Source organism: Tenrec ecaudatus, chromosome 9, assembly GCF_050624435.1.
Source record: "Tenrec ecaudatus isolate mTenEca1 chromosome 9, mTenEca1.hap1, whole genome shotgun sequence".
NCBI classification, from domain to species: Eukaryota; Metazoa; Chordata; class Mammalia; order Afrosoricida; family Tenrecidae; genus Tenrec; species Tenrec ecaudatus.
In genome coordinates, this window is record NC_134538.1 from 48,592,597 (window position 1) to 48,619,396 (window position 26,800).

The following is a 26,800-nucleotide window of genomic DNA, read 5'->3' on the forward strand; positions in this document are numbered from 1 at the left end:
AAAGGATAATTGTTATTTATTAAAAAATCAGAGCTGTCCCACTGTCCGAAAGCTCCACCTTGTGTACCCTCTAGGGTTACATTCAATGACAATCCTTCCAGTTGCCCATTACATGAGACCAGAAGCAGTGCAAATGCCTCATACATCTGGCCCACCAAAGTTATTAAGGCAGAATAATTTCCCATAATGGCTACTACAGCACTCGCAGGTTCAGCTCTAGTTCACGTGAACCACACATTCCCCAGACATTTCAGTTGACTGAGGGTTATCAAGTCACTGGTCCAGAGAAAGAAACCGCCCCATTCTTCAGCAACTCCAAGAGGTCTGTGTCAGCAGCACGGCTCACGGCCTCCCTTGAACACATGAAACACACACAACTAATTCGAATGAAAACAATTTAAGTTCTAATACTACTGTTTAGGAAAAGAAAATCCTTTCTAAATTGGTACTTAAGAATTTAAAAAATTTTTATCTATCATCCACAACTATTTGATCTACTTTAAGTTTAATTATGCTTTAAGTTTTTTAAAAGATCATCACTTTCAAGGGGGAAAATGAAAGTTATTTCATTTATATACAAAACAATTAGCTTTATAAAAGTGTACAAGCGTCATCCTGCCAGATTCCCGTCCTAGCCGCTGCTGCCACAGCGGCCCAGTGATGCTGACGGCATCACGGGTGTTAAGCCAACTTTCCTGCTCTGAGAAACCGCGTAGGGCAGAGACCAGACTTTTCAGTGGGGTGAGAATGCCTGTGGATACCTTTAACATTTCACAGTAATTGTCAGACATATGCTATTCCATCCTGTGCTGTGTAGACTTATCCATACAATGTTGAGGGGCTGTCCGTCTGTTTACCCACCCGGGAGTCCTGTCTCACAGCTCGGGAATCTTCAGCAGCCCCAGAGTGACAGGTAAAGACTGCGGTGCCATTTCGTGCTGAAGAATCCAGTCTTAGATCACACCTGGAGAGCTTTCGTTTTTATCACCTTCCTGTGAGTTTTCACAAAATCCACTGTTGCAAAATAGCCTTTCCTGGAAATGCCTTGGGAAGTTTTGTTGGAGAATGTATTTGTTATTCCTAAGTTTAGTACTATTTCAAATGCTAACAACTAGATTGTTTCCCTACAGTTCTTGAATCCTTTCAAACCCCACACATAAAGTCAGGTTTCTTAATTCTCCAGTTAGCCGTTTGAGTCAACAGAGATTCCTTAGGAACACTGACCCAACTCATTTCATCTTGCGTTCGAAATAGTGTTGACAAAAACAAACTAGCTATGTATAACAAGGATCTTTCAATTACAAAACTATTGAAAGATTCCCTCATCAGCTGATTTATGAAATATATGTGCCAAAAGAGCTGCATTTTCAAAACAATTCAACTCAGTTCTTGTATTCCCTAAGTTATCAGAAAATGAGAAATCTGCCTTTAGATCATGCAGATTAAACTAATATTTTCCTAGCTGAGAAACTAAAATGTTTCTGATGTTACAAACATTCATAGCACTCCAAACTACTAGTTGTAGCCTGTTTCTTCTGTCTCTGAGACGAGGCTGACTGGAACTGTTGAGACACAGCGTAAGACAAAGCTAAGTTATATGTAAAATATGATTTCTGGTATTTGTCCATCTTCTATGGAAGTGCCATTGTTATTGCCAGGGGAGCTGAAAAAGAAAAACACGGTCTTGCTCGCAGTCGGCGTTTCATATACTACTTTCTTCAGTCCTTTGGTGCCGTAGTGGGAGTCCGGGCCCTAGACAAGAAGGAAAGCCTCATCAGCATGCTCTCTTCACAGGCACTGGGATGCTGTGATCGCATTACCGCACTGCCCTGTAACTCCTGGACACCCCCCCCCCCCTTACAGCCTGGTCACTACCACACCAGAACCCAACAAGGCAACCGGTTAATGAAACACCAAGGGTTTGGGGTGGCTGTTTGGCTAAAAAGCTAATTAATAATTAAAACAAAACAATGTACACCTCGTCTATGAGAGAACAGGGAACAGGTTTTAAGAGTAATTATTTTATCTTCCGTGAAACATTCAGTCTCCCCTGAAACAAAGAGCTCCTCCTCCCGAGCAGCGCTGGGCTGAGGCAGTTCCCAGGGCAGTGGACTGGTTTCTTGCCCTCCCTCCTGAGAAGGCTCTCCTGTGAGCACCTCTCCGTTTGCCTACACCATGCTTTCTACAGCGGGCGCTCCCCTTCTGGAATGTTCTGAGAGACTCTTACTTTGAGTGTTGCGCACGCCGTGTAGCACACGTTGGGCAGGATCTCGATGGGGTCTTTGAACATGACCCTGAACGTGTTAGAGGTCCCGTCACAACTAAAGCCAGTGTCGTTTTGTCCCAAGGTTTGCTTTTTCTCATATTCAATAATCTGTCATTTTAAAAGAACAAATACATTCATGTTAAACCAACCGAAGAAAACGTTGATGGAGAACTATGGAGGTCTTTAAAAAATAGCAGCATATGCGACCAAATCTGCGTGCGGGAGCAACCACTGAGCAGCTCGGGCGGCGTTAAGCACGCTGGGGGGGGGGGGGGTTGGGGGGTGCAGTCGCTGGGGAGGAGCTGGGAGGAAAAGCAGCTCCCATGAAAGACACACAGCCTTGTTAGGGGCAAGGAGTGTACCGATGTGCTTTACTCAATTGATGTGTGTATGCATTGTGATAAGAGCTGTTTGAGCCCCCAATCAAATGATTTAAAAAAAAAGACAGGTGGCTTAGAATGGGGTTTTCTAGAATGTATGGTTTTTAGAGACCTGAGGGAAATAAAACCCCAAACTCAAATCCAACGGAGTTGATTTCGACTCACAGCAACCTCACAAGACAGTGTAGAATTCCCCCCTGTAAATCTTTACAGGAGTAGAATTTAAGCAGTCAGCCTGGGATTGGCAGCCTGATCTGTAGCCCGCTACACCACTCAGGGTTGTGCGCTGGGCTGCTAACCAAGGTCAGCAGTTTGAAACCACCAGCCTCTGTGAGGGGGAAAAAGGAAGCTTCCTGCTTGCATCCAGAGTTACACACAGTCTCGGAACCTCACAGGAGCAGATCTACCCTGTCCTCTCCCTCGTTATGAATCCGCAGTGACTAGATCAGGGGTCACCAAACCACGTCACAGTAGACGAGGGCGCGGAGGCTTTGCAAGGCCCCAGAATGTGCCCACACTCACAGCTGTAGGTGCAGAGCTGAGATTAAAATACAAGTGAATCTGCTTAAAATGATCATTCGCTTAACAATTGTGTTGCCAATAAAATCTGGTGAAAGCACCTTGAAAATGCAGAAGCATTACATAACCAATGTGGCACACCCTTATTATTATTTATCATTTTATTGGGGCTCATACAACTCTTATCACAATCCATACATATATACATGTGCCAAGCACATTTGTACATTTGTTGCCATCATCATTCTCAAAACATTTGCTTTCTACTTGAGCCCTTAGTATCAGCTCATTTTCCCCCTCCGTCCCCAGTCCCCTCCCTCATGAACCCTTGATAATTTATAAATTATTATTTTGTCATATCTTACATGGTCCAGCATCTCCCTTTACCCACTTTTTGGTTGTCCATCCCCCAGGGAAGAGGTTATATGTAGATCCTTGTAATCGGTTTCCCTTTTTTTTTTTTTGTAGTTAGTTCAAGGATCACTTGCTGACCTTTAGGAGTGTTCTCCAGTCCAGTCTATTGGGGCACCAAGCCCCGGCCCCAAAGACCACCTTCAGCATTCCCTGGGGACCTGGCCACTCATTCCCTTGCTGTTCCACTGCACTCCCCCAGTTGGTTCCCCCTTTCTACCCTACCTTCCCTCCACCCTCCTGGTACGGCCACTCTCACCATTGGTCCTGAGGGGGATCATCTGTCCTGGATTCCCTATGTTTCCAGTTCCTATCTGTACCAGTGTACATCCTCTGGTCTAGCCAGATTTGTAGGGTAGAACTGGGATCATGATAGTGGGGCGGGGGAGGAAACATTTAGGAAAGTTGTATGTTTCATCATTGCTACACTGCACCCCGACTGGCTCGTTTCCTTCCCGCAACCCTTCTGTAAAGGGATGTCAAGTTGTCTACAGATGGGCTTTGGTTCCCCACCCCGCACTCCCACTGATTCACAATGATATAACTTTTTTGTTCTTTGATGCCTGATACCTGATCCCTTTGACACCTCATGGTCACACAGGCTGGTGTGCTTCTTCCATGTGGGCTTTGTTGCTTCTGAGCTAGATGGCCGCTTGTTTACTTTCAAGCCTTTAAGACCCCAGATGCTGTATCTTTTGATAGCCAGGCGCCATCAGCTTTCTTCACTACTTTTGCTTATGCACCCATTTGTCTTCAGCGATTGTATCAGGAAGGTGAGTGCACAATGATATGATTATTTGTTCTTTGATGCCTGATACCTGATCGCTTCGGCACCTCGTGACCACACAGGCTGGCTTGCTTCTTCCACGGGCACGCCATTATTATTAAAGAAGCCCGGGTGCAGCGATTGACCAGCACTCTGGCTCCTAACTAAAAAGACCCACCTGCTGTTCCATAGGAGGAAGATGCAGTGGCCTGCTTCCATAAAGATCACAGCCATGGAAACCCTATGGGGCATTTCTAGTCTGCCATATAGGGTGATTAGGAGCTGGAATCAACTGAATTGCAACAAGTTTGGATTAAAAATAAGTTTTTTAACTCACTTTAGAGACTTGCTGTAGAGAAAATGAGGTAAAATAAACCCACAAAGATACCACCATTGAGTTGATTTCAACGCATGGCAACCTAAGGACAGAGTAGAATTGCCCTTGTGGGTTTCCAAGACTGTAACTCTTTACGAGAAGAAAGCTTCATTTTTCTCACAGACAGCTGCTGGTGGCTTCAAACTGCTGACCTTGTAGTTAGCAGCCCAACGGGTAACTGCTACATCACCAGGGCTCCTCTGAGGTGGAATAAGCTCCTTAAATAATATAACCTATTATAGCCCCATGAGCTTAGCATCTTCGGGACAGAATAATTTTGGAGGTGATTTCTTCAGTGATCCCCTCTTAGCAGACCACGGGCATAAGGCTACCTGCGCCGACATAGTAGCTACATGAGCTGGTAACTTGCTTATATGGTGGAGCCATCCGTCTGCAGTTCTGCTCAAAATCAGACCTTCCATGCAGCTAGTAGTGAAGGTGGGTTGACTACTACTCTCAAACTCCCCCAAGCCAGAAACACATCATCTTTGCTATGCACTACAGGGCGCTGGAGCTAATCCGCTGAGCTGACTCAAAGCTCTGTTTTCAGAGTCCACGGTTTTCCTTTGTGTATAGGATGCGGTGCTCTGAAAGCACACAAACGAGACTGATTTTCACACAATATCATCTGTCACATGCTCACTCCTGCTACTTAGCCATAGAGATTTTCTTTCTGTAACCCGTATCTCAGGAATATGGCTCCAGGATATGCATTACGAAAAAGACCTCAAGGCACTTCTAACATATGTTCCTGTTTAAATCATGATGACTTTGCGGAACTGAGCACAGCATTTTCAGGTTGGCATTATTCTCGCTTCCTACTATTACCTAGAACTGGAGTAGTTCAGCCAGATCACCTTATTTCTCTCTCTCACAACTGGGCCAAGAGGTGAACAAAGAAAAGACTGAAGTCAAGGATCCTCAATCAACACACATGGAAACAATAGTCAAGAACTCAAGTGACAGATTACTCAGGGCAAATCTGCACAAATGATTTATTTAAAGTGTTAAAGAGGGAGTACTTGAGTAGAGGCCCAATGTCTGTCTGCTAACTTGATCCTTACATATGTAAACAGATCTATTTCCTTATCATTATATATAAATATATTTACATATGTACATGTCTGTATTTAGACCTCTGCAAATGCCCTTTGTCTCCTAGTTCTTTCCTCTATTTCCCTTTACTTTCCTCTCGTCCCACTGTCATGTTTGGCCTTCATTTGGGTTTCAGTAATTCCTCTCTGTTACATTACCCTTGATCAAGCCCTGCCAGGCATCCTCCGCCCTCCTCGCCATCAATGTTAGAACACTTGCTGTTCCTTTGTCCCTGGGTTTGCTAACACCAACTCCTTTCCCCCACTTCCCCCACTCCCATGTACCCCTGGAACCATTGGTCCCGTTGTTTTCTCCTCCAGATTGTTTATCCCTCCTATCTTATCTAGATATACATACAGAGACACTAATAAGCACAAGGCAGAACAAAGCAAAACAAAAAACCAAACACCAATGACAAAAGAGAGAGAAACTCCTAACTAACACAACAACACTTTGTTCTAATAACCTGGCCTTCGTGATGCTCAGTGCCCGAAACACTGCTGAAGACAAACGGGTGCACAAGGAAATGTGGTGAAGAAAGATGATGGTGTCTGGCTATCAAGAGCTATACTGCCTGGGGTCTTAAAGGCTTGGAAATTAACAAGCGGCCTTCTAGCTGAGAAGCAACAAAGTCCACATGGAAGAAGCACACCAGCCTCTGATCACGAGGTGTTGATGGGATCAGATATCAGGCATCAGAGAACAAAAAAATATATCATTGTGAATGAGGGGGAGTGTAGAGTGGGGACCCAAAGTCCATCTATAGGCAACTGGACATCCATCTACCTGAGAAGCAACAAAGTCCACATGAAAGAAGCACACCAGCCTGTGTGATCATTAAGTGTCGATGGGATCAGATATCAGGCATCAAAGACCCAGAACAAAAAAATCATATCAATGTGAATGAGGGGGAGTGCAGAGTGGAGACCCAAAGCCCATTGATTAAACATCCCTTTACAGAAGAGTCACAAGGAAGAGAGGAGTCAGTCAGGGTGCAGTAAAGCGCCAATGAAAGTATACAACTTCTTCTAGTTCTTTAATGCTCCCCCCCCAACTATGATGACCCCAAGTCTATCTTAAAATTTTGGCTATACCAGAGCATGTACATGGGTACAGATAAAAGCTGGAAACACAGGGCAGATAAAAATCCTCAGGATCAATAATGAGAGTAGTGATACCAGGAAGGTAAGGGGAAGGTGGGGGAGACCTGGGGAACTGATCTCAATGATCTACATATACCCTCTCCCAGGGGGATGGACAATAGAAAATTGGGTGAAGGGAGATAGTGGTCAGTGTAAGACATGAAAAAAAATGCTAATTTATAAATTATCAAGGGTTCATAAGGAAAGGAGGGTGGGAGAAGGAGGGGGGAAAATGAGGAGCTGATACCAAGGGCTCAAGGAGAAAGAAAATGTTTTGAGAATGATGATGGAAACAAATGTACCAATGTGCTTGACACAATGGATGGATGTATGGATTGTGATAAGAGCTGTATGAGCCCCGATAAAATGATTAAAGAGAAAGAACGAACAAACCGAGGGCACAGAGAGGCTAGAAGGTTTCCAGAGAAAAGAGCAGGCGCTGTACCCTTTGTTTTATATTCTTTAGCTATTTTTCATGAACTCTTTGCCTAAGTTTCTTTTTTGTTTAATGATTACAATTTCCAATAAAACAAGGACATAAAATAAAAAAATAAAGTGTTAAAGAGCAGAGATATCACATTTGAGGACCCAAGCCATACGGTAGTTCCGATAGCCTCATATGCACCTGACAGTTGAGGGAGGCTGAAGAAGGACTGATGCACTTGAATTAGGGTGTTGGCAAAGAATAATGAAGTTACACAGACTGCCGGAAGAACACACAGCCAGAATGCTCCTTGTAAGTGGTGGTGGTGAGACTTCATCTCACGTGCTTGAGGCATGTTATCAGGAGAGGCCGCATCCCTTAGAGAAGGCATCATGCTTGGCATGGTAGAGGGAAGTTCCAGTGGCTGTGACAGTGAGCTGAAGCCTAACAAATGTGAGGAAAGGGGTTGGGGGGGCAGTGTTTTGTTCAGTTGTACAAGGTCGCTATGAGTCAGGGCGGGCCCAATGACACCTAATGACAACGACATAGCTCAAGAATGTTGCTGGTATTTTTCAAGACTGAGGACCATTCTAGGCTACTTAAAGAAAACTCACTGCCATCGAGCTGACGCCAAAGCCTTAGCAACCTTAGAGGACAGGATACAAGTGTCCTATGAGTTCACCGCATCACCAGGGCTCCAGTAAAGGACCCCACTTCTCTAAAACTGATATGGAGATGAACAACCAATTGCAACAGGTCCTTTGAAAATAATATTGAAATACAGATTTTGTTGTAAAAGTCCATGTTGGTTATATTTCAAGATGATATAAAGTGAAGAAAAAGTGTACCTGTATATTCACTTGATAATCCGTGGGACCATGAATAGATCCATATAAACCAAATCCAACTATAGAAATTCTTCTATTAACTGTGAACCTGAGAAAATGAAGTAAAATAGAAAATGTTGTAATAAAGCCAGTAAGCATTCATATTCAGAAAGATTAAATTTTATAAATGTTACTAGGACATCTACTTTTGCCTTTAAAAGGAAAAGTGTCACAAATTAGGTGTCTTTGGGAACGTCAGCCTGCTTGCTGAGAAGAACTTTCTTTTGAAGGTAAACTTGTAGAACTTTTCTTGTGTATTCTACAGTTTTGAGGGTCCAAAGAATTGATTTGGTCTAAACAGACACCTCTTACAATATTAGAGACGACCTAGACCAACTACAAAGGAGCTTCAAAAAGTGCGTGGCAAAATGGAATGAAAAGATAACAGAGTATTTCCATGAACTTTTGGAAGCCACTTCGTGTTTGCTTATCTCTTTCATAAATTCATACGGCTCAGCCTTTAGGCCTGAAGATCATCAGCACCCCCAACTCCGGCAATTCGCTCATTCACTCAATCCTTCCTGAGAACCTACCACACTTAGGTAGTAGGCTTAGCACTAAGGAAATGATGGTCAAGACAGATATTTTCTTTTTAAATTATTTTTTAATCATTTTATTAGGGGCTCATACAACTCTTATCACAATCCATACATACATCAATTGTGTAAAGCACATTTGTACATTCGTTGCCCTCATCATTCTCAAAACATTTGCTCTCCACCAAAGCCCCTGGCATCAGCTCCTCATTTTTATCCCTCCCTCCCTGCTCCCCCCTCCCTCATGAACACTTGATAATTTATAAATTATTATTTTGTCATCTCTTACACTGTCTGACGTCTCCCTTCACCCACTTTTCTGCTTTATGTCCCCAGGAAAGAGCCCATATGTAGATCCTGCAATCGGTTCCCCCTTTCCAACCCACCCACCCTCCTGGTATTGCCACTCTCACCACTGGTCCTGAAGGGATGATCCGTCCTGGATTCCCTGTGTTTCCAGTTCCTATCTGTACCTCCTCTGGTCTAGCCAGATTTGTAAGGAAGAATTGGGATCATGATTGTGGGTAGGGAGGAAGCAATTAAGAATTTGAGGAGAGTTGTATGTTTCATCGTTGCTACACTGCACCCTGACTGGCTCGTCTCCTCCCCGAGACCCTTCCATAAGGGGATATCCAGTTGCCTACAGATGGGCTTTGGGTCCTCATTGTGCCCTCCTCCTCATTCACAATGATATGATATTTTGTTCTTTGATGCCTGATACCTGATCCCTTTGACACCTCTGGTGTGTTTCTTCCACCTTGGCTTTGTTGCTTCTGAGCTAGATGGCTGCTTGTTTACCTTCAAGCCTTTAAGACCCCAGACACTATATCTTTTGATAGGCGGGAACCATCAGCTTTCTTCACATTTGCTTATGAACCTATTTGTCTTCAGTGATTGTATCTGGGAGGTGAGCACACAATGGTAAGATTTTTTTGTTCTGATGATGCCTTCGGTACCTCGTGATGGCACAGGCTGATATGCTTCTTCCATGTGGGCTTGGTTGCTTTTCTGAGCTAGATGGCTGCTTGTTTACCTTCAAGTCTTTAAAGCTCCAGACATCCTATCTTTTTTTTTTTTTTTGATGCTGGAAGACATTTATTAGTTATTTGTCTTTTTAAAAATCATTTTATTGGGGACTCGTACAATTATCACAATCCATGCATCCATCCATTGTGTCAAGCACATTCGTATATTTGTTGCCATCATCATCCTCAAAACATTTGCTTTCTACTTGAGCCCTTAATATCAGCTCATTTTCCCCTCCCTCATGAACCCTTCATAATTCACAAATTATTATTTTGTCATATCTTACATGGTCCAGCATCTCCCCTCACTCCCTTCTGTTATCCATCCCCAGGGAGGAGAGTATACGTAGATTCTTGTAATCAGTTCCCGCTTTCTACCCCACATTCCCTCCACCCTCTAGGCATCGCCACTCTCACCACTGGTCCTGGAGGAGTCATCTGTCCTGGATTCCCTGTTTCCAGTTCCTATCTGTACCAATGTATACATCCCCTGGTCTAGCCTGATTTGTAAGGTAGAATTGGGATCATGATAGTGGGGGGAGGAAGCATTTAAGAACTAAAGGAAAGTTATGTTTCATCGTTGCTACCCTGCACCCTGGCTGGTTCATCTCCTCCCCACAACCCTTCAGTAAAGGGGGTGTCCAGTTGCCTACTGATGGGCTTTGAGTCTCCACTCTGCACTCACCCTCATTTACAATGATTTTTTTGTTCTTTGAAGTCTGATTCCTGATCCCTTCGACAGCTCGTGGTCACAGAGGTTGGTGTGCTTCTTCCCTGTGGGCTTTGTTGCTTCCCTGCTAGATGGCCGCTTGTTTATCTTGAAGCCTTCAAGACCCCAGACGCTATATCTTTTGATAGCTGGGCACCATCAGCTTTTTTCACATTTGCTTATGCACCGGCTTTGTCATCAGTTTTCAGTGATCATGTCGGGGAAGGTGAGCATCATGGAATTCTTGCATTAAGGGAGTACTTGAGTAGAGGCCCAATGTCCATCTGCTATCTTAATACTAAACCTATTAATAGATCCATATAGATCTATTTCCCCATCCTCATATATATATTTGCATATGTACAGGCCCTTATTTAGACCACTATAAATGTCCTTTTTCTCCTAGCTCTTTCCTCTCTTTCCTTTTATTTTCCTCTTGTTCCACTATCATGCTCAGTCTTCATTTGGATTTCAGTAATTCCTCTCGGTTACATTACCCTTGATCATGCCCTACCAGGCCTCCTACACCCTCCTCACCACCAATTTGGATCACTTGTTGTTCCCTTGTCCCTGGGTTTGTTAATACCACTTCTTTTCCCCCTACCTCCCCTTCACCCATGTCTCCCAGGAACTATTGGTCCCGCTGTTTATCGGTCCCAGATTATTCATCCAGCCTATCTTATTTAGACAGACCTGCGGAGATAATAACAAGCACAAAAACAAGACAGAGCAAATCCAAGCAACAAAATAAACCAAAACAACAACCAAAAGCCAATGACAAAAAAACAAAAACACAACAACAAAGAAAAGCTTGTAGTTAGTTCAAGGACTATTTGTTGGGCTTTAGGAGTGTTTTCCAGTCGAGTTGGGGTGCAAAGACCTGGCCCCAAAGTCTATTTTTAGTATTCCCTGGGGACTTTGTTGGGGTGTTCCCCTTGCTGTTCTGTTGCACGCTTTAGTGTTTTGCCTCATTTTGGTGGGATCAGATTGGGCACAATTCACACACTGTGTCTCCAGTGTTGTCCCCTGTAGGGCTATGGGTCAATGAAGGATGTCATGTCTCATAGTGGGGCCGGCCATAGGGTCTTCTCTTTGGATTGGCTGCTCTGAGTGGGAATATCATCCTCAAGGTTTGGTGGGCCAGGATGTGCTCTACTCTCTTCCTCCCCCTTCATTTGCTCCAGTGAACTCTGATCAACATGCCCCTCTCCCTGAGCTACAGCTTCAGTGACGTCCTCTGAAATAAATTCTTCTGGGGGGGAGAGGCAGGTATCCACATGTTTGTGATTAGGGCCGGCCCCTCAGATCTCTCCACTGGTTCCCTACTCCATGCCGGCATGTTGCATTCATTCACATCTTGGAGCACCGGGTTGAAGGCTGGTCCCTCTTTCCCTGTGGCGATATAAACAATACCCTCCCCTTGGGTGGGTTAGTGCAGTTTCCCCGCTACCAATTTTTCCCCTTTCCACCCCTCCTTTTTAATTGTCTACATATGTATCCCTGGATTTGGTCTGGCCCCTGTCATACTACCTGGTCCTCACCCCAGGAACATTTTTATACAGTAGCTTTTTCCCTATGCCCTTTTTGCATTTTTTTAAAGCTTACCTCAGCAGACTCATGTTGTACTTGTCCTTTTGTGCTTGGCCTACTTTGCTTAGCATGATTTCTTCCAGTTCTTCCCATACAGCGATGTGCTTCATACATTCATTACTACTTTTTAGCTATGTGTAGTACTCCATTGTATGTATGTACCACCGTTTTTTAATCCACTCGTCAGTTGATGGAAATTTGGGTTGTTTCCAACTCCTTGCAATTGTGAACTGTGTTGCGATGAACACTGGAGCACAGTTGTCTGGCCATGGTTTGTTTCTTGCCTCTTCTGGGTATATGCCCAATAGGGGAATTGCTGGGTCGTGTGGTACCTTGATTTCCATCTGCTTTAGATATCGCCAGATCAATTTCCATAGTGGTCGTACATACTTATACTTACAACTTCACCAGCAGTAGATGAGAGTTCCTGTCTCCCCACGGCCCCTCCAACACTTGTTTCTTTCTGATTTTTAAAACTGAGCTATCTTTGAGGGTGTTAGGTGGTATCTCATTGTTGTTTTAATTTGCATTTATGTTATGGCTAAAGATCGGGAATGTTTTCCCTTATGTTTTTTGGCCATTCAGATTTCTGCCTCTGTGAGGTCTGTTCAGATCCTTTGACAACCTCTTCAGTGGGCAATTAGTTTTTTTTCTTTTTGGAAGCCAGCAGAGTATTGTAGACTTTAGTGATAAGACCTTTGTCTGGGGGAGAAGAGAAGAAGGCTGTCTGGTCCAGAGGAGGCTCCGGAGAGGAGAGCTGCTTGCTACCCATGGGAGGGAAGACCAGAAATGAACCCTGAAGAATGCTTGGAAGCAAGTGATCCAGGTGACTGGCAAATGTGTGTTCTAAGCAAGCAGATGCCAGGGCAAAATCCCAGAGGGATGAGGTCACGCTCTGTAAATCTTGATTTCCGCTTTTGTGTTCATTGACTAAGTCACAGAGTATTTATAATGGATGTAGTCCGTGCTCATCAGGTTGTAACATAATTCTTCCCATCACTAATGCAGATTTGGGCAGAAGTATGCACAATACTGATATCAGAATGACATAACTCTCCTTATTCCAAGCCCACAATTCTTGCCTGATCAATGTACTAATAAAAAATTTTAAAAAGACCTTTGTCTGATGTGTCATTGCTAAAGATGTTTTCCCGGTCCGTGGACTCTCTTATTACTCTCTTGGTGAATTCTTTCGATGTACACAGGTGTTTTATCTTCAGTATACCCCACTTGTCAATTTGTGCCTCTTCTGTGTTTGTGTCCTTCCCTATTTCTGATAGCCTATGTATTTCCTGTGCCAAAGTTCTCAAGTTGGTCCCAATTCCTTCATTGATGACCCTAATAGTTTGGGGTTTTACATCAAGGTCTGTGATCCAACTTGAGTTTATTCTTGTGCATAGAGTGAGATAAGGGTCTTGCTTCATTTTTCTGCGAGTAGATATCTATTTTTTCCAGCACCACTTGTTGAAGAGGGCATCTGATTCCCATTGGATTTTTTTTTGCCCTTATCAAAGATCAGTTTTCTGTATGCTGATGATTTTATTTCTGGGTTTTCAGTTCTTTTCCATTGGTCTGAGTATCTGGCATTATATCAATACCATGTGGTTTTGACAACTGTGGCTGTAAAATATGTGCTAAAGTCAAGTAAAGCAAGACCTCCCACTGTGTCTTTCTTGAGGAATCCTCTGCTAATTCTGGGCTTCTTCCCTCTTCATATGAAGTTGGTAATCAGTTTTTTCATTTCTTTGAAGAAATATGAGGGTAATTGTATCAGGATTGCATTAAATTTATATAGTGCCCTGGGCAAAACTGTCATCTTTATTATATTGAGCCTTCCAATCCAAGAGCATGGAATATTCTTCCATTTGTTGAGGTCGCCCTCGGTTTCTTGTAATAATGTTCTGTAGTTTTCCCCATATAGACCTTTTGTTCTTTTAGTCAGGTATATCCCTAGATATTTCAATTTGTGCTTGGCTATTATCTCCTCTTCTAAGGTCTTATGCGATGTGTATAACAGTCTGATGGACATCTGTTTGTTGATCTTGTATCCTGCCACTCTGCCAAACTCCTCTATTCCTTCCAGTACTCCCCTTGCGGAACTTTTGGGATTTTCCATATATAAAATCATGTCATCTGCAAATAACAATAGTTTCACCTCTTCTTTCCCCAGATGAATACCTTTGATGCTTTTTCTTTGCCTTATGCCGTTAGCTAAAACCTCCAGTATGATGTTAAATAAGAGTGGGGACAAGGGGCATCCTTGTCTAGTCCCCTTTGTCAGTGGAATTGTGTTAGTCTTTTCTCCATTGACTACCACGTTGGCTGTTGGTTTTTCATATATAGCTTCTATTATCTTGAGGAAGTTTCCTTCCATTCCTGTCTTCTCAAGTGTCTTAAAGAAGAATTGGTGTTGGATGTTGTCGAATGCTTCTTCTGCATCTATCGATATTATCATGTGGTTCATATAGTTTTTCAAGTCAATGTGGTGAACCATACTAATGGTCTTTTATATGTTGAAGCATCCCTGCATCCCTAGTATGAATCCCACTTCGTTGTGGTGAATTGTTTTATATACTTTTGTATTCTATTGGCCAGTATTTTGTTAAGGATTTTTGCATCAATGTTCATTAGAGATATTGGTCTGTAGTTCTCAATTCTTGTAGGATCCTTTCCCAGTTTGGGTATCAGATTTACACTAGTTTCATCGAAGGAGTTCAGGAGTTTGCCATCTTTTTCTATGTTCTGGAAGTTTGTATAGGGTTGGTGTTAGTTCTTCCCTAAATACTTGGTGGAATTCTTCTGTGAAGCCATCTGGACCAGGGGATTTTTTTGTGTGTGTTGGTAATCCCTTGATAAACTTGTCTATTTCTTCTATTTCTATGGGTCTGTTGAGATTCTTGACGTCCTTTGGGGACAGTCTAGGGAGGGATTTTTTCCAAGAATTTGTCCATGTCTTCCAAGTTGTTGAATTCATTGGAGTACAATCTTTCGTAGTACTGTGTAATTATCCTTTTGATTTCATTAGGGTCTATTGTAATGTGCCCTCTTTCATCCCTCATTCTTGCTATTGAAACGTGTTTCCCTCCTTTCATTGGTTACGTTTGCCAGTGGTCTGTTGATTGTTTATAATTTTTCCCATAGTTTTCTTATTTTCCCTCTCCTGAATCTCAGCCCTGATTTCTATTACTTCTTTTCTTTTGCTATTAGTAGGATTGTCCTGCTGATTCTGCTCTAGACGTTGTAAATTTTGTGCCAGCCTATCAACCATGAGTCTCTCTTCCTTTCTCAGGCGTGCATGTATTGCTATGAAACTTCCTCTGATAACTGCCTCTGCTGTGTCCCCTAAGTTTTGGTGTATCATGTTCTCATTCTAGTTTGTGTCTAGAAATTTCCTAATTTCATCTCTGATCTGTGCCTGTACACACTCCTTTTGCAGTAGAGAGTTATTCATCCGCCAATTGTTTCCTCTTGTTTTCCTCACCTTCCTTTTGTTGATTTCCAGCCTTATGGCACAATGGTCAGAGAAAGAGGTCTGTATGATATCAATGTGCTTAAATGTATGTAGATTTGCCTTATGCCCCAGCATGAGGTTTATCTTTAAATATGTGCCATGTGGGCTTGAAAAGAATGTGAATTTTTTGTATTTAGATGAAAACTCTGTAAATATCAGGTCAAATCGTCTAATTGTAGTGTTTAGAGATCTAGCCTCCTTGTTGAGTTTCTTTCCCTGTGATCTATCTTTCTCAGAGAGTGGTGTATTGAAGTCACCCAGTATAATTGTCGAGGCTGAGACAGACATTTTCAATCCCTGTTGAGTTCATAGCATAAAGAGGACACTAATAATATGCAAGTTTTTTGTATCAGAAATTGTGATAAAAGCTATGGAGGAAGTAGTCCTCGGTAACTAAGAATATTGTGGGCACAGGACCTCATTCAATTCACACAGGTGGGATAGAATAAAGATTTCACACTAGAACATTTGCAGGGTCCAGGTTGGTTATGTTTAAAATGTATTGATTACTGTAAGGATTTTATAAATGTACAAAAGCACATGTTTAATTATAAGTGGATCTGAAAGGCTATCAAAGTCACAGCTGATGTGAATGCAAACAGTGACTTTCAACAACTTGGATTATGACTACTACTGCCACACCACCATCAACACGGCCGTCCTGATGTCTGTCCACTTCTTTAGGTGGGCTCTTTCTTAGAGTTCATATGACAATCCTCAGAGCTAGGGGACATGGTACTGTTTTTAATCTTCTCATTTATACAATTGAAGAAACTGAAGCTTCAGGAAATGGATTAATGTGTCCCTCATCCAAACGTGGCAGAGCAGGGACCCAATGCCAGGGCGGTATGGAGCACACTGCCATGCTGTGGAACAGAGTGAGGACTGCCTCACACAATTTAAATATGTTCTCACAGATCCTTCTTCTTATAAAAAGAAACCTTTCCATTAAAAAAAATCGGAAAATAAAGATAAACCAACAGACCATGGACTTTCTTTTCAGACCTTTTCCTAAGAACGTATGTAGGTACCAATGAAAAAAACCACACTGGAATATACCTACTTTGTACATGGTGGTTTTCATATACCAACTTAGTGAGTCACTGTATTTAAGTTATGTAAACCCTTGCCATTGGATCTAGACTGAGTTAGTTTATTGTGCCAACCTGGTGGATAAACACATGTGGGGTTAGTTGAAGGGTGGAGGGATAAATGCTCGTGAGCCTCGCCTTTCTAGTTCTCGCGTCCTGTTTTGTGATGATCGAACCAGGGTGCAGTTGCCTTAGCAGTTCCCTGCTTCAGCTTGGAAGGCTCACTTCCTGCAAGACATCTCCAAGGAGAAGCCGCATGGACCTACTCTGATGCAGCCCTTGGTGCTGAAGCAGCCGTGTGGAGACCCCTGCCAGCGCTGAGATGCTTACATATTCACTGACTCGGCTTTCCTCCTGCAGTCAGCGTCATAGTGTGTGTTTTGTGAGATGGCGGAGGACTTTGTGGATTGGTGTCGGACATATGGGTTAATGTTGGACTTGTGGGCTTGGGCAGCACTGGGGTGGGATGTTTACTTGATGCACACTTTATATAAAACCTTCTTTTACATGAGTTTCTGTAGATTTGTTTCTTTAAAGTACCCAGGCTAATACAAGATTATTACAGCTTTCATTACTATAACAATGGTATAAACCATTTTACAACTAAATTACTTTACAGAACCTTAATTACTTCCTTAAAATAAATTCCTAGCGGTAGACTGGCCGTGGGAAATGAAAGGTGCATTTTTAAGTCCACTCTCCAGTTGGCTTTCTGGAAAGGTCTGACCGCCCACCCTCCAAGAGGCATGAAGAGGGTTTGCATCGCACTCTTGCCAACCAAGGGAATTTTCATTTCTTTCTGTCTTTGTGGCACTGATGGATGAAAAATAGCCATTTGATTGCATTTCCCTCTCTGATGACTAATTTCTGAGGTGGAACACTTGCTCATCATCTGCTCTCTACCCTGTTGCTGCTCTTTGATGACATGCTTACTCGTGTTCTTGTTCCATCTTTCTATGCTAGCATGTTCATTTTTCTCATGCGGATTTATAAGTAGATTTCAGTTATTTATAGGCTGCTGCTAACATCCATTTTAAAGTTTCCTATTCATGATTTAAACCCATGGATCTGCCCCAAGTGTAGGGAGGCCTACTTCATCTTCACAGTAAATAAACATTCACTTCTTCCAGAACATTCATGCCTTCTCCTTTTTTCTTGTTAAATTTTAACTTACATTAAGATTGATATACTTCCCAGAAGTTAATCTGTTCCTATCTATCATATCCTAAATGCCAACTTAGACATAGGTTGGTTTCAGAACTCTAGAGACTGGTCCATACAACATTATTTACATTCACTTTTCAACATTCTTGCATATTTGATTCAGATGACTCTTTTAAAGAGAGAAACATTTCCAGATGAATTTCAGGATACTGTTGCCAAACCACTCCCCTTTATCAAATAAAGCATGTCTGAAAAGATACATAAGATACATTGAAAAATATTTTTATTAAATGTCTGACTCATCACACATTTCTTTAATATAGTATTGAAACTTAGAATTCTTTTAAAAAACTATCTATATATAATTTTCTTTCTTATTCTTTTAAAGGCATTTTAATTTCCTACTTTCAGATTTAGCATCTAGTTTGCAGATTCGATCCTTTCCATGCTTTATGCTATTTCCTGCCGCCGTGAGTGGGCCCTGCGTCCACTCAGCACTACACCTGGATTTTCATGACCTGTAGGGACAGCACTGATTTCTGCACAGACATTGTACAAGTGGCTCCTGTTCTCTCTTCCTGGTTCTAACAGTTGGTTTGCAGTTTTTAAGCTGATTCTCGGGATGCTCAGACGGACCACCTGCTCTCAAAAGCTGTTTCTCTCCAGGAGGCATGTTTTCTTGTAACAGGGGGTAGGGGCATACTTCTAGGAACCAGGGACACCGATTTCCTGTAACACTCTGGGCTAAACTAAAACCAAATCCTGCTGTTGACTTGAGTCAGCGGCCCGATAGGACAGAGCAAAACTGCCCCAGGAGGGTTTCCAAGACTATAAGTCTTTACAGAAGCAGAATGCCACATCTTTCTCCTGTGGAGCGGCTAGTGGATTCGAACCACCGACCTTTTGGTTAGCAGCTGAGTGCTTAATCATTCACCCACCAGGACTGCTATGCTTATGGGAGTCCCAATCAACTTTCAAGTGTCCTGCCAAAATTCGTGTGAGAAACTTTTTTGGTCCTAATTCTAAATGAGGACGTGGCTTTCTCCAATAAGTGAGAAGTGTGTTCTTTCAATGCTAACGTAACTCATGGATTCCTTGAAGGTTTGATAAAACTCACCTGTGAAAACCACCTTGGGAAGGGACAGCTGTTTGATTACTTTATTTCCTTCATGGTTATTGCTTTACTCAGGCTTTCTTCTTTAGTCAACTGTGATAATTTCTATTGGCCTATAAAATGATCCATTCAATCAAGATGTTCAATTTATTATCACAGAGTAAAACCAGAAGTAAAAAAAACCTCCTCAGTATGCCTATATTCTCATTTTTATTTCTAAATGTCAATATTCTCTTATTACGTTTGCTAGAAGCATATTTTATTGGTCTCTATGTAATCTATGATTTCATAAATTCTGCTACTTGGGACGCATTTATACATTTATCTATCAACTTTGTATGATGGTTCTTTTACATTCATATTTTAGCTACTTAGGGCGAATGCTTAAGTACTGTATTGGTACTCTAATTTTTTTTTTACTAAGACCAATTACATTATTGTTTTTCTGTTGTGTGTAACTTTGGCTTCATCCCAGCAAAGTTTTTTTTCCTTTAATTTCCAGAATTTTTTTATATATGCTATTCTTATGCTTTCTAAACATCCACAAATACCTTTCCCATTTTATCCCAATGTTAAGAAGTCTGCCCCAGAGAAGCTTTAAAAAAAAAAAACCTATTAACTTCTGGTTTTATACGAAAGTGTTATTAAATGATAGAGGATCCAAAGGCATATTTTATGAAAACTGGCACTTATTCTATGGGTGTATATCAAAAAGTACCACTACAAAATAATAGAAACCTTTATTATACAAAACTCTGAAAATTGAAGCTATTCTCCATCTAAACCTATCTTCCAGGTCTATACGCTTCTGAAGACAGTGTCTCCATCGAGCTCTTCTGCAAAGGCTCCTGGACTCTATGCCACGTCAGGACATCTTGAAAGGACTCACACTGGATTCTGTTGACATGTTCTTTGACTTGGGGGACAAAAACAAGTCTGAGCAGCAGGATTAGGGCTAGAGATGGGTAACATTGCCCAATTAAGTTCTCAGAGGACAGTTCTTGCTACCCTTGAATGGGCAGGCGCTTCATTGTGATGGAACAAACCCCCAGCGCAGCCATCCTGACCCTTTTCTTCCCAGTGCAGTTTTCAGTGTCAGTACAACTTCATCCTATCCCCCACTGAGCACCTGCCATCATTTCTGAGCTGACCTCTCTGCCTTGAATTTAACTAGCCCAACAGACCCCTCAGAAGCCACTGTCTTGACCAGTCCTTGCTCTCTGGATTGAATTGATAGATCCAAGACTTAACCCTGGTTACAATTTGTTCCACAAAAGCATCTTTATTATTTGATGTCTCTTGGAAGGATCGGCTCTTTGAGCTAGCTGATCTTTGCAAAAAACTTTTGGCATCAATTGAGCCAAAAGTTGGCTGAGGTTGAGATGTTCGCTTTGAAGGGAAAACGCTGATGGCTCGAGAGGCCAACCTTGCAGCTTCCTACAGAACGCTGACAATAAGAACTCGATATTCCTCGACCGGTGTCTGGACTTTAGCCACAGTTTCTTCACTCACTCAAGTTGACGGTTTCCCCACCCTTGACTCATATCTTTGAGGTATTCATGACTTCCCTTAGCTTGATCCAAAAAAAAAAACAAACAAAATAATGTCTGTTCCATTTAAAAACTGTTGTTTTATGTTGGGCCGCATTCCTGCAAAACTTCAGTGATTTGGAAACATGTCCATTAGATTGAGTTTTGTTAAAAATTTAATATTAGAAAACAACTTATCTTTTATCAAGGGGTTATAAGATTGGGAAGGAGGGAGGGAGGGAACAAAGAGGAGCTGATACCTAGGGCTCAAATAGAAAGTAAACGTTTAGAAAATGATGATGGCAACATATGTACAAATGCGCTTGATACAAGTGATGTATGGAATGTCATAAGAGCTGTCAGGGCGCCCAATAAAATGATCTTTAAAAATAATTTAATGTTAGCACAGACCTCAAAATCGTTTTGATCCATGGTATAAAAAAATACCCATTTTGGGGGAAGGTGCCCTAATGAGATGAAGACAAGCGTTTCCTGAGAGCACCCACCGATCGCAGAGACATGTCCAAGCAGGTTTTGTTCGGAATAAACTTGTGCAGGCACAAAGTGGAACCCAGGTAGCAATATTTTTTTACTTGCCCTCAAATTTTGATATTTAACCTAAAGGAACATAGCAAAGACAAATTCCTCAATGGAATTATATGCACCTATCTTGAAGATTTTTTATTTTTGTCCTCTGATAATGGGACCCTGAGGTATTATTCTTGCAGTATTGATATAAAGAAAGGGCTCACACTGAACATAGGACAGGCGTTTAAAGAAATCTTAGCTCCAGTCCTGTAAAGACAATGTTTGATCCATTAGGCTCTAAAACCTAGCTCATTGGCAGTGGACATCCGAATAGAACTCACCTAAGAGAAGCCTCAACAGCCCAGTTCTTTCTTAATTTGTTTCCTAAGAAGTCGCTCTCACTCAAAATTCAGTGAGGTGACCACGATGCCTCACTGACATCTTAACTCTTAAAATAATCTTTGACATATATTGAAGTATAAAATAAAATGCTGGTTCATTATCTCCCACAATATGAGGATAAAGGCCAAGTACTACTGCTGCCCCAAGCCTCGCTACGTTAGGACAGGCACCTGATTCGGTCGCTGGTTCCACTGTAACCCCAACGACTCTCCACCTGCTGGAATCGGTTGATGCTGCATTCTTTCCCTCGGAGGCAGCATCTCGGCCGGTCGATGTATTCAACTCGGGGTTTAGGATTGACAGTAAAATGAAGAAAGAGAGTGACCACTTCACGATCTGACAGAATTCCAGATTGAGCAGGGCCTGTAGAGGTAAAATCATAAGCCTCAATAGGAGGCATTCTATTTTAATACCTAATACCTGCATACTTTACTTAATAATGTAAACTCAAAGCTGGAAGATGTAAAGGATGAGCGAGGTAACAAAATCTCAGCATATATATTTATGTGCTCTATTAAAGGTTCTATAGGCCCAGTTAGGGAGAGTAAGTGCTAGAATGATTAATAAATTAATAAATCAAAACTTTGAGTCAATCCTCAGATAACAGTAAGATCTCGGGAGTTTTCCATCTTTCCACCCCCTCTGAATGCCCCAGACTTCTGCTCACCAGAAAGAAAGGAAAAGTCATTCCTTCTGGTGGGGAAATGCTCACAGTGGCAGCCAGACCACTGTGACTGGTCTATCCCTGACCCAAAACCCAGCTGAGGCTATATTTTTAAAAAATAGACTATATTTAGAGGTAGAAATACGTAGAGAGGGGATAATGCTTTATTTCTGTGGTGTAGAAATTAGTAGCGAGCAGAAGCTAAGAGTAGACGAACTATAGAAGCAATACATAAGAGAAATATTCATTCACAGAAATATTCCATTATCTTTCCATTCCATTTATCCACAAACTTTTAAAAGCTCCCTGTACATTTTATGGTTTTCCTATTCATGGTTTCTGAGAAGAGGAAAATTCCAAACAGTTGGAAGTTGCCCAGGACTAAATGGTGCTCTTCCTAAAGGATGCCAAAGTTCCCTTCCAAGGCCGCCAGAACAACCTAAATAAGACACTTTCTAGGGACACCAGCAACCGCGTTTCAGGTTTCATGTGCAAGAATGTTCTTGCTGAATGGCCCCTCATTTTTAGAATGTCAGCGTTCAAAGTTAAGATCCCCTTGTTTTTAACATAAGATTAAAATGTAAAAAGTATCACATAGGTTAAACGAAATGTGTCAGCCTGCCAGATCTGGCCCAAAGTGTGTCATTTTCCATAATCAGAAGGAAAGATAAAAAACACAATTATAAACTGAAAAATGAAATTTTAACATAAACAACCAAGAACAACAACAAAACTGAAACTGTAGAAACTCATAAAACGTACGCAGAATGATTAGTAATGGCTGATGATGAAAATGGACCATGAGAACTGGAGACTAACATAGAGGCAGCCAGTGCCCCACCACTGACAGTAAGAAATGGGGGGGCGGCAATTCAAAAGTGTGACAAGAGAAAAATTCCTGACTTGAGAAAGAGAGCTCTTTAGTTGGTGAAAATATTCTTAGATATATATTCAAATACCTACCTAGAGAAAGTAATTAAAGATAGATTCCAGCTCAACGACAAAGCGAAGCAATGATCTTCCTGACTTTGGGGCAGGCAAAAAAAGCCTACACAGTAATGGGAGACTGACAAACTGAACGTCACTAAAATTAAGATTCTGTTACTCAGAAAAGCATTGAGATCATCAAAAGGTAGTCTGCAGATTAGGAGCTGCTATCTACAGCAATACATAGATCAGACGAGAAACTTGCATCTTGTAAAAGGGAGACACTGTCAAGGAGTCCAGGAAGAAAAAGAATGTTTGGAAACAGACTACGATAGCAACTGTACAGTTCTACTTGACGTGACTGAACTATGGAATGATATGACATATGTATTAACTCACTATCAATAACAATTTTAATAACAATGTTTTTTAAAAAGAAACATATCTAGAAAATATAAAACCTCTTATAAATCAATATGTAAACATTATGAGCATAGGAACTGAACTCGTTCCAATATCCACATAGAGTATCTGAGAGAGAACTAAGAAATAAACTATTTCCCCATCTTCCTCCTTTTTACCTCTCAGGACAATAGAGATCCCTGTATTTAAGAAACAACTGAACTAAATGCATCGGACAGGAGAAAAGCAAGTGCCAGGGGATCTTTTCCACATTGGATCCAGGTGTTTGGCTTTACAAACTGTATCCTCCCAGCCTTCCTTAATGCAGTTCACGGTTGGAGGACACAGACACTGCTGTAGGTTAGCGACGAAAGAGGCATGCTGGAAAGAAAGGGTCAATGAATGGAAGTTCTGTTTCTTATTTTATTATTTGGATTCTGCCCTTTGCACGGAAACCTTGGAGAGTGTTCTTTGCCCTCCATCTGCCCCTCCTCATCATTGGAAAGTCCCCACTCCTCGTTGGACTGTGCAACCGGATAGAGTAGAGCAGAGAAGAGCTGACAATACACCGGGGAAGCTGAAGGAGAGGAGAGTGGCCACTGGGGCGATGGAGGGAGGGGCATGAGGAGGAGGCACCTCCAGGAGGGATATCCTCTGATGACGTCAAGGCTGGTCATGTGGGGACCCCTGCATTTCCACAGACCCCCACTAATCAAGAGTGAAACTTGGGACGGAGGAGATCATTTCAGAAGATGGAAGAAGCCATATGATAAGCCTGGAAATATCACCCCCAATCCTTACTTTTCTGTGGACATTTTAATGGATTATACCCTATCTGTGTGATAGGGCACAGTGATGAAGTGCTTGGCTATTAATGGAAAGGTGGGCAGTTCTTTCTGTTGGAAAACAGTTTCTTTTGTAAATATTTCAGCTTTGGAAACCCTTTGAGATGTTCTGCTCTGTGTTTGCTACAATTCTGAGTCAACTCAGTGAACTTTTTTTTTTTGCATGTGTGGTATTTATACCATATTTGTAGTGCATTCGTTATCTATTACTGTCGTGTGCTGTTGAGTAGATTCTGACTAATCACTACTGTCTTAGTTATCTAGTGCTGCTGTAACAGAAGCCTAACAAATAGAATTTATTCTCTCACAGTTTAGAAAGATGGAAGTTCAAATTCAGGGTCTCATGTCTATCAGTACCAACACCAAAATCACAATAAGCTAGCCGGCTCCTTAGGAGAGGAGACCGTGAGGCTCTGGACATGTCCCCAGGCAGGATGTAGAGAACGACGTCACGCCTGGAAGAGCAGAGGGTCAGCAGAAACAACGAGGAAGACCCTCAAGGAGGCGGACTGACACAGTGTTTGCAAAAATGGACCCAAACACAGCAACGACTGTGAAGATGTTGCACAACCGGGCGGTTTTTGTGCTACAAAAACTGACAACAGCAACTACTAGAGGGGTGTGGGGCGATTCCTCTCCTACAAGCTCTCTTCCCTTTGTTGTTGAGTGTGAACTTACACATTGTGGAGCAAGATTTATGAATCCTGATTATATTCGTTATTGAGGACTCAGTGGTTTTGCTCAGCCATGTGCAACCAACATGTTTCCATACCTAATGACATGTGCAAGAATGTCCTTTCTAGAACAGAAACAACCCAAATGCCCACCCACAGTCACATGAACGAGCACAGCATGGCACGTTCACAGGGTGGAGTATCAGCCAGCAGAACAAAGAATGTACACACAGTCGGGGATGCGTGTGACAGTCGCAATGCTGAGGAGAAAGTCACATAGCAAAGAATACTGGAAGTATGGCTTCATTTATATTATATTGAACACTGCAAAAACAGACCAGGCTAATTACGGAAGAGAGGCTGGAACGTAGGGCGTTAAAAACATAAGGGTACGCTGAAGGTCTCTGGGAGCTGGTAACCAATAGCCAAACCCACTCACTGTCATAGAGTTCATACGATGACTATAGGATAGAGCAGGCCTGCCCCTTTGGGTTTCCGAGGCTGTAAATCTTTATGGGAGCAGAAAGCTTCATCTTCTTCACATGGAATGGCTAGTGGATTTGAATTGCTGATCCTGGGGTTAGCAACTGACCACACATAGCCACTAGGCCACCAGGGATCCCTGTGGTGGCCAGTAGGATACTATACATTGATGTATGTGTTGTTAAAAAAGTGTATGCACTTTATCTGCTCACTTTACTATATAGGTGCTATATTAAAAAAAAACAAGCATCAATTCTGATGAGCAAATATTCACTAAAAAAATCTGAACATATGATAAACCAGGAGAAGAAATCTGAATAATGTTAAGGGAAAAATACAAATGGTAGACAAGCATGATGAAAAACCCATCGAAATACAATAATACTTACTAGTATACAAACAAATACAATTAAAAATGAAAGAATCACGAGGTTGTGTGCTCTGAAAGCAGCCTGGCCATGATGTAAGAGCAGATCATATCAGCATTAATAGGGGTGACAAGAACAGGTCAGAGATGGTGAGCGATGGAACTGAGATTCAAAATCAGATCGGATTTTATTGTACAAAACCAGATTTACTGGTCTGACAGAGACTGGTGGGACCTCCAACACTGGCCTTTAGCTGCCATTTAGGTCTGGAAATGAACTTACCCCCACGACTCAGTTTTCAGCCAAACAACAGACTCACTGCCATCCAGCAATGCTGACTCAGTAACCTTATAGGACAGACTAGAACTGTAGTCTGTCTGTAACTATTTATGGGAGTAGAAAGCATCAACTTTCTCTGGTGGTTTCGAACTGCTGACTTTGAAATTAGCAGCCCAACACACAGCTCACTACATCAGTAAGGCTCCTCCTCCCAGCCAAACAGTGCGACAAGTCTCGGAAGGGGACAGGGACATGAGGGTGGCACACACTTTAGAATAATCGACCATTTGAGATGGAAAGGGCAGCATTTACCCGGAGATAAACTTCAGAGAATTTGGAAAGAAAAGAGATACGGAAAGAGGAAAAGCAGGGAAGAGGTGGGATAAGTGATGTTTGTTGTGGAGACTGTAATTAATGAGATTAAACAAAATGTGTATGACTTTCGAATGGAAAACTAAATAAACCTTACACAATTCACTATAAAAAGTTTACAATTTTAACAACTTAACATTCTAACCTGTAACAAGAAGCAAAATGTATAGTAAAAAACCCTCAAGTCTGTCTGATTTTCATCAGAAGTATCAACCTCAGCAGTCAAAGAATCTGTCGTTAGAATCTTGGGCAAGGCACTTAACCCCTTTTAGGTTCAGGCCCTTGACCCATAAAATGCAGGTAACATTATCTTGAAGGCTT

At 42.0% G+C, this 26,800-nt stretch overlaps 1 protein-coding gene across 1 annotated transcript in view; it reads right to left on the reverse strand.

Moving 5' to 3' along the window:
* BTBD1 (BTB domain containing 1) overlaps positions 1-26,800 on the reverse strand; it is a 62,359-nt gene continuing 35,559 nt past the window's right edge. The window contains exons 5-8 of the mRNA XM_075558052.1: positions 21,636-21,828; positions 8,228-8,315; positions 2,228-2,374; positions 1-1,752 (exon numbers count right to left, since the gene is read on the reverse strand). Of these exons, the coding sequence (XP_075414167.1) occupies positions 1,594-1,752; positions 2,228-2,374; positions 8,228-8,315; positions 21,636-21,828 (587 nt within the window). The 3' untranslated portion in view covers positions 1-1,593. The remainder of the gene's footprint in view (positions 1,753-2,227; positions 2,375-8,227; positions 8,316-21,635; positions 21,829-26,800) is intronic.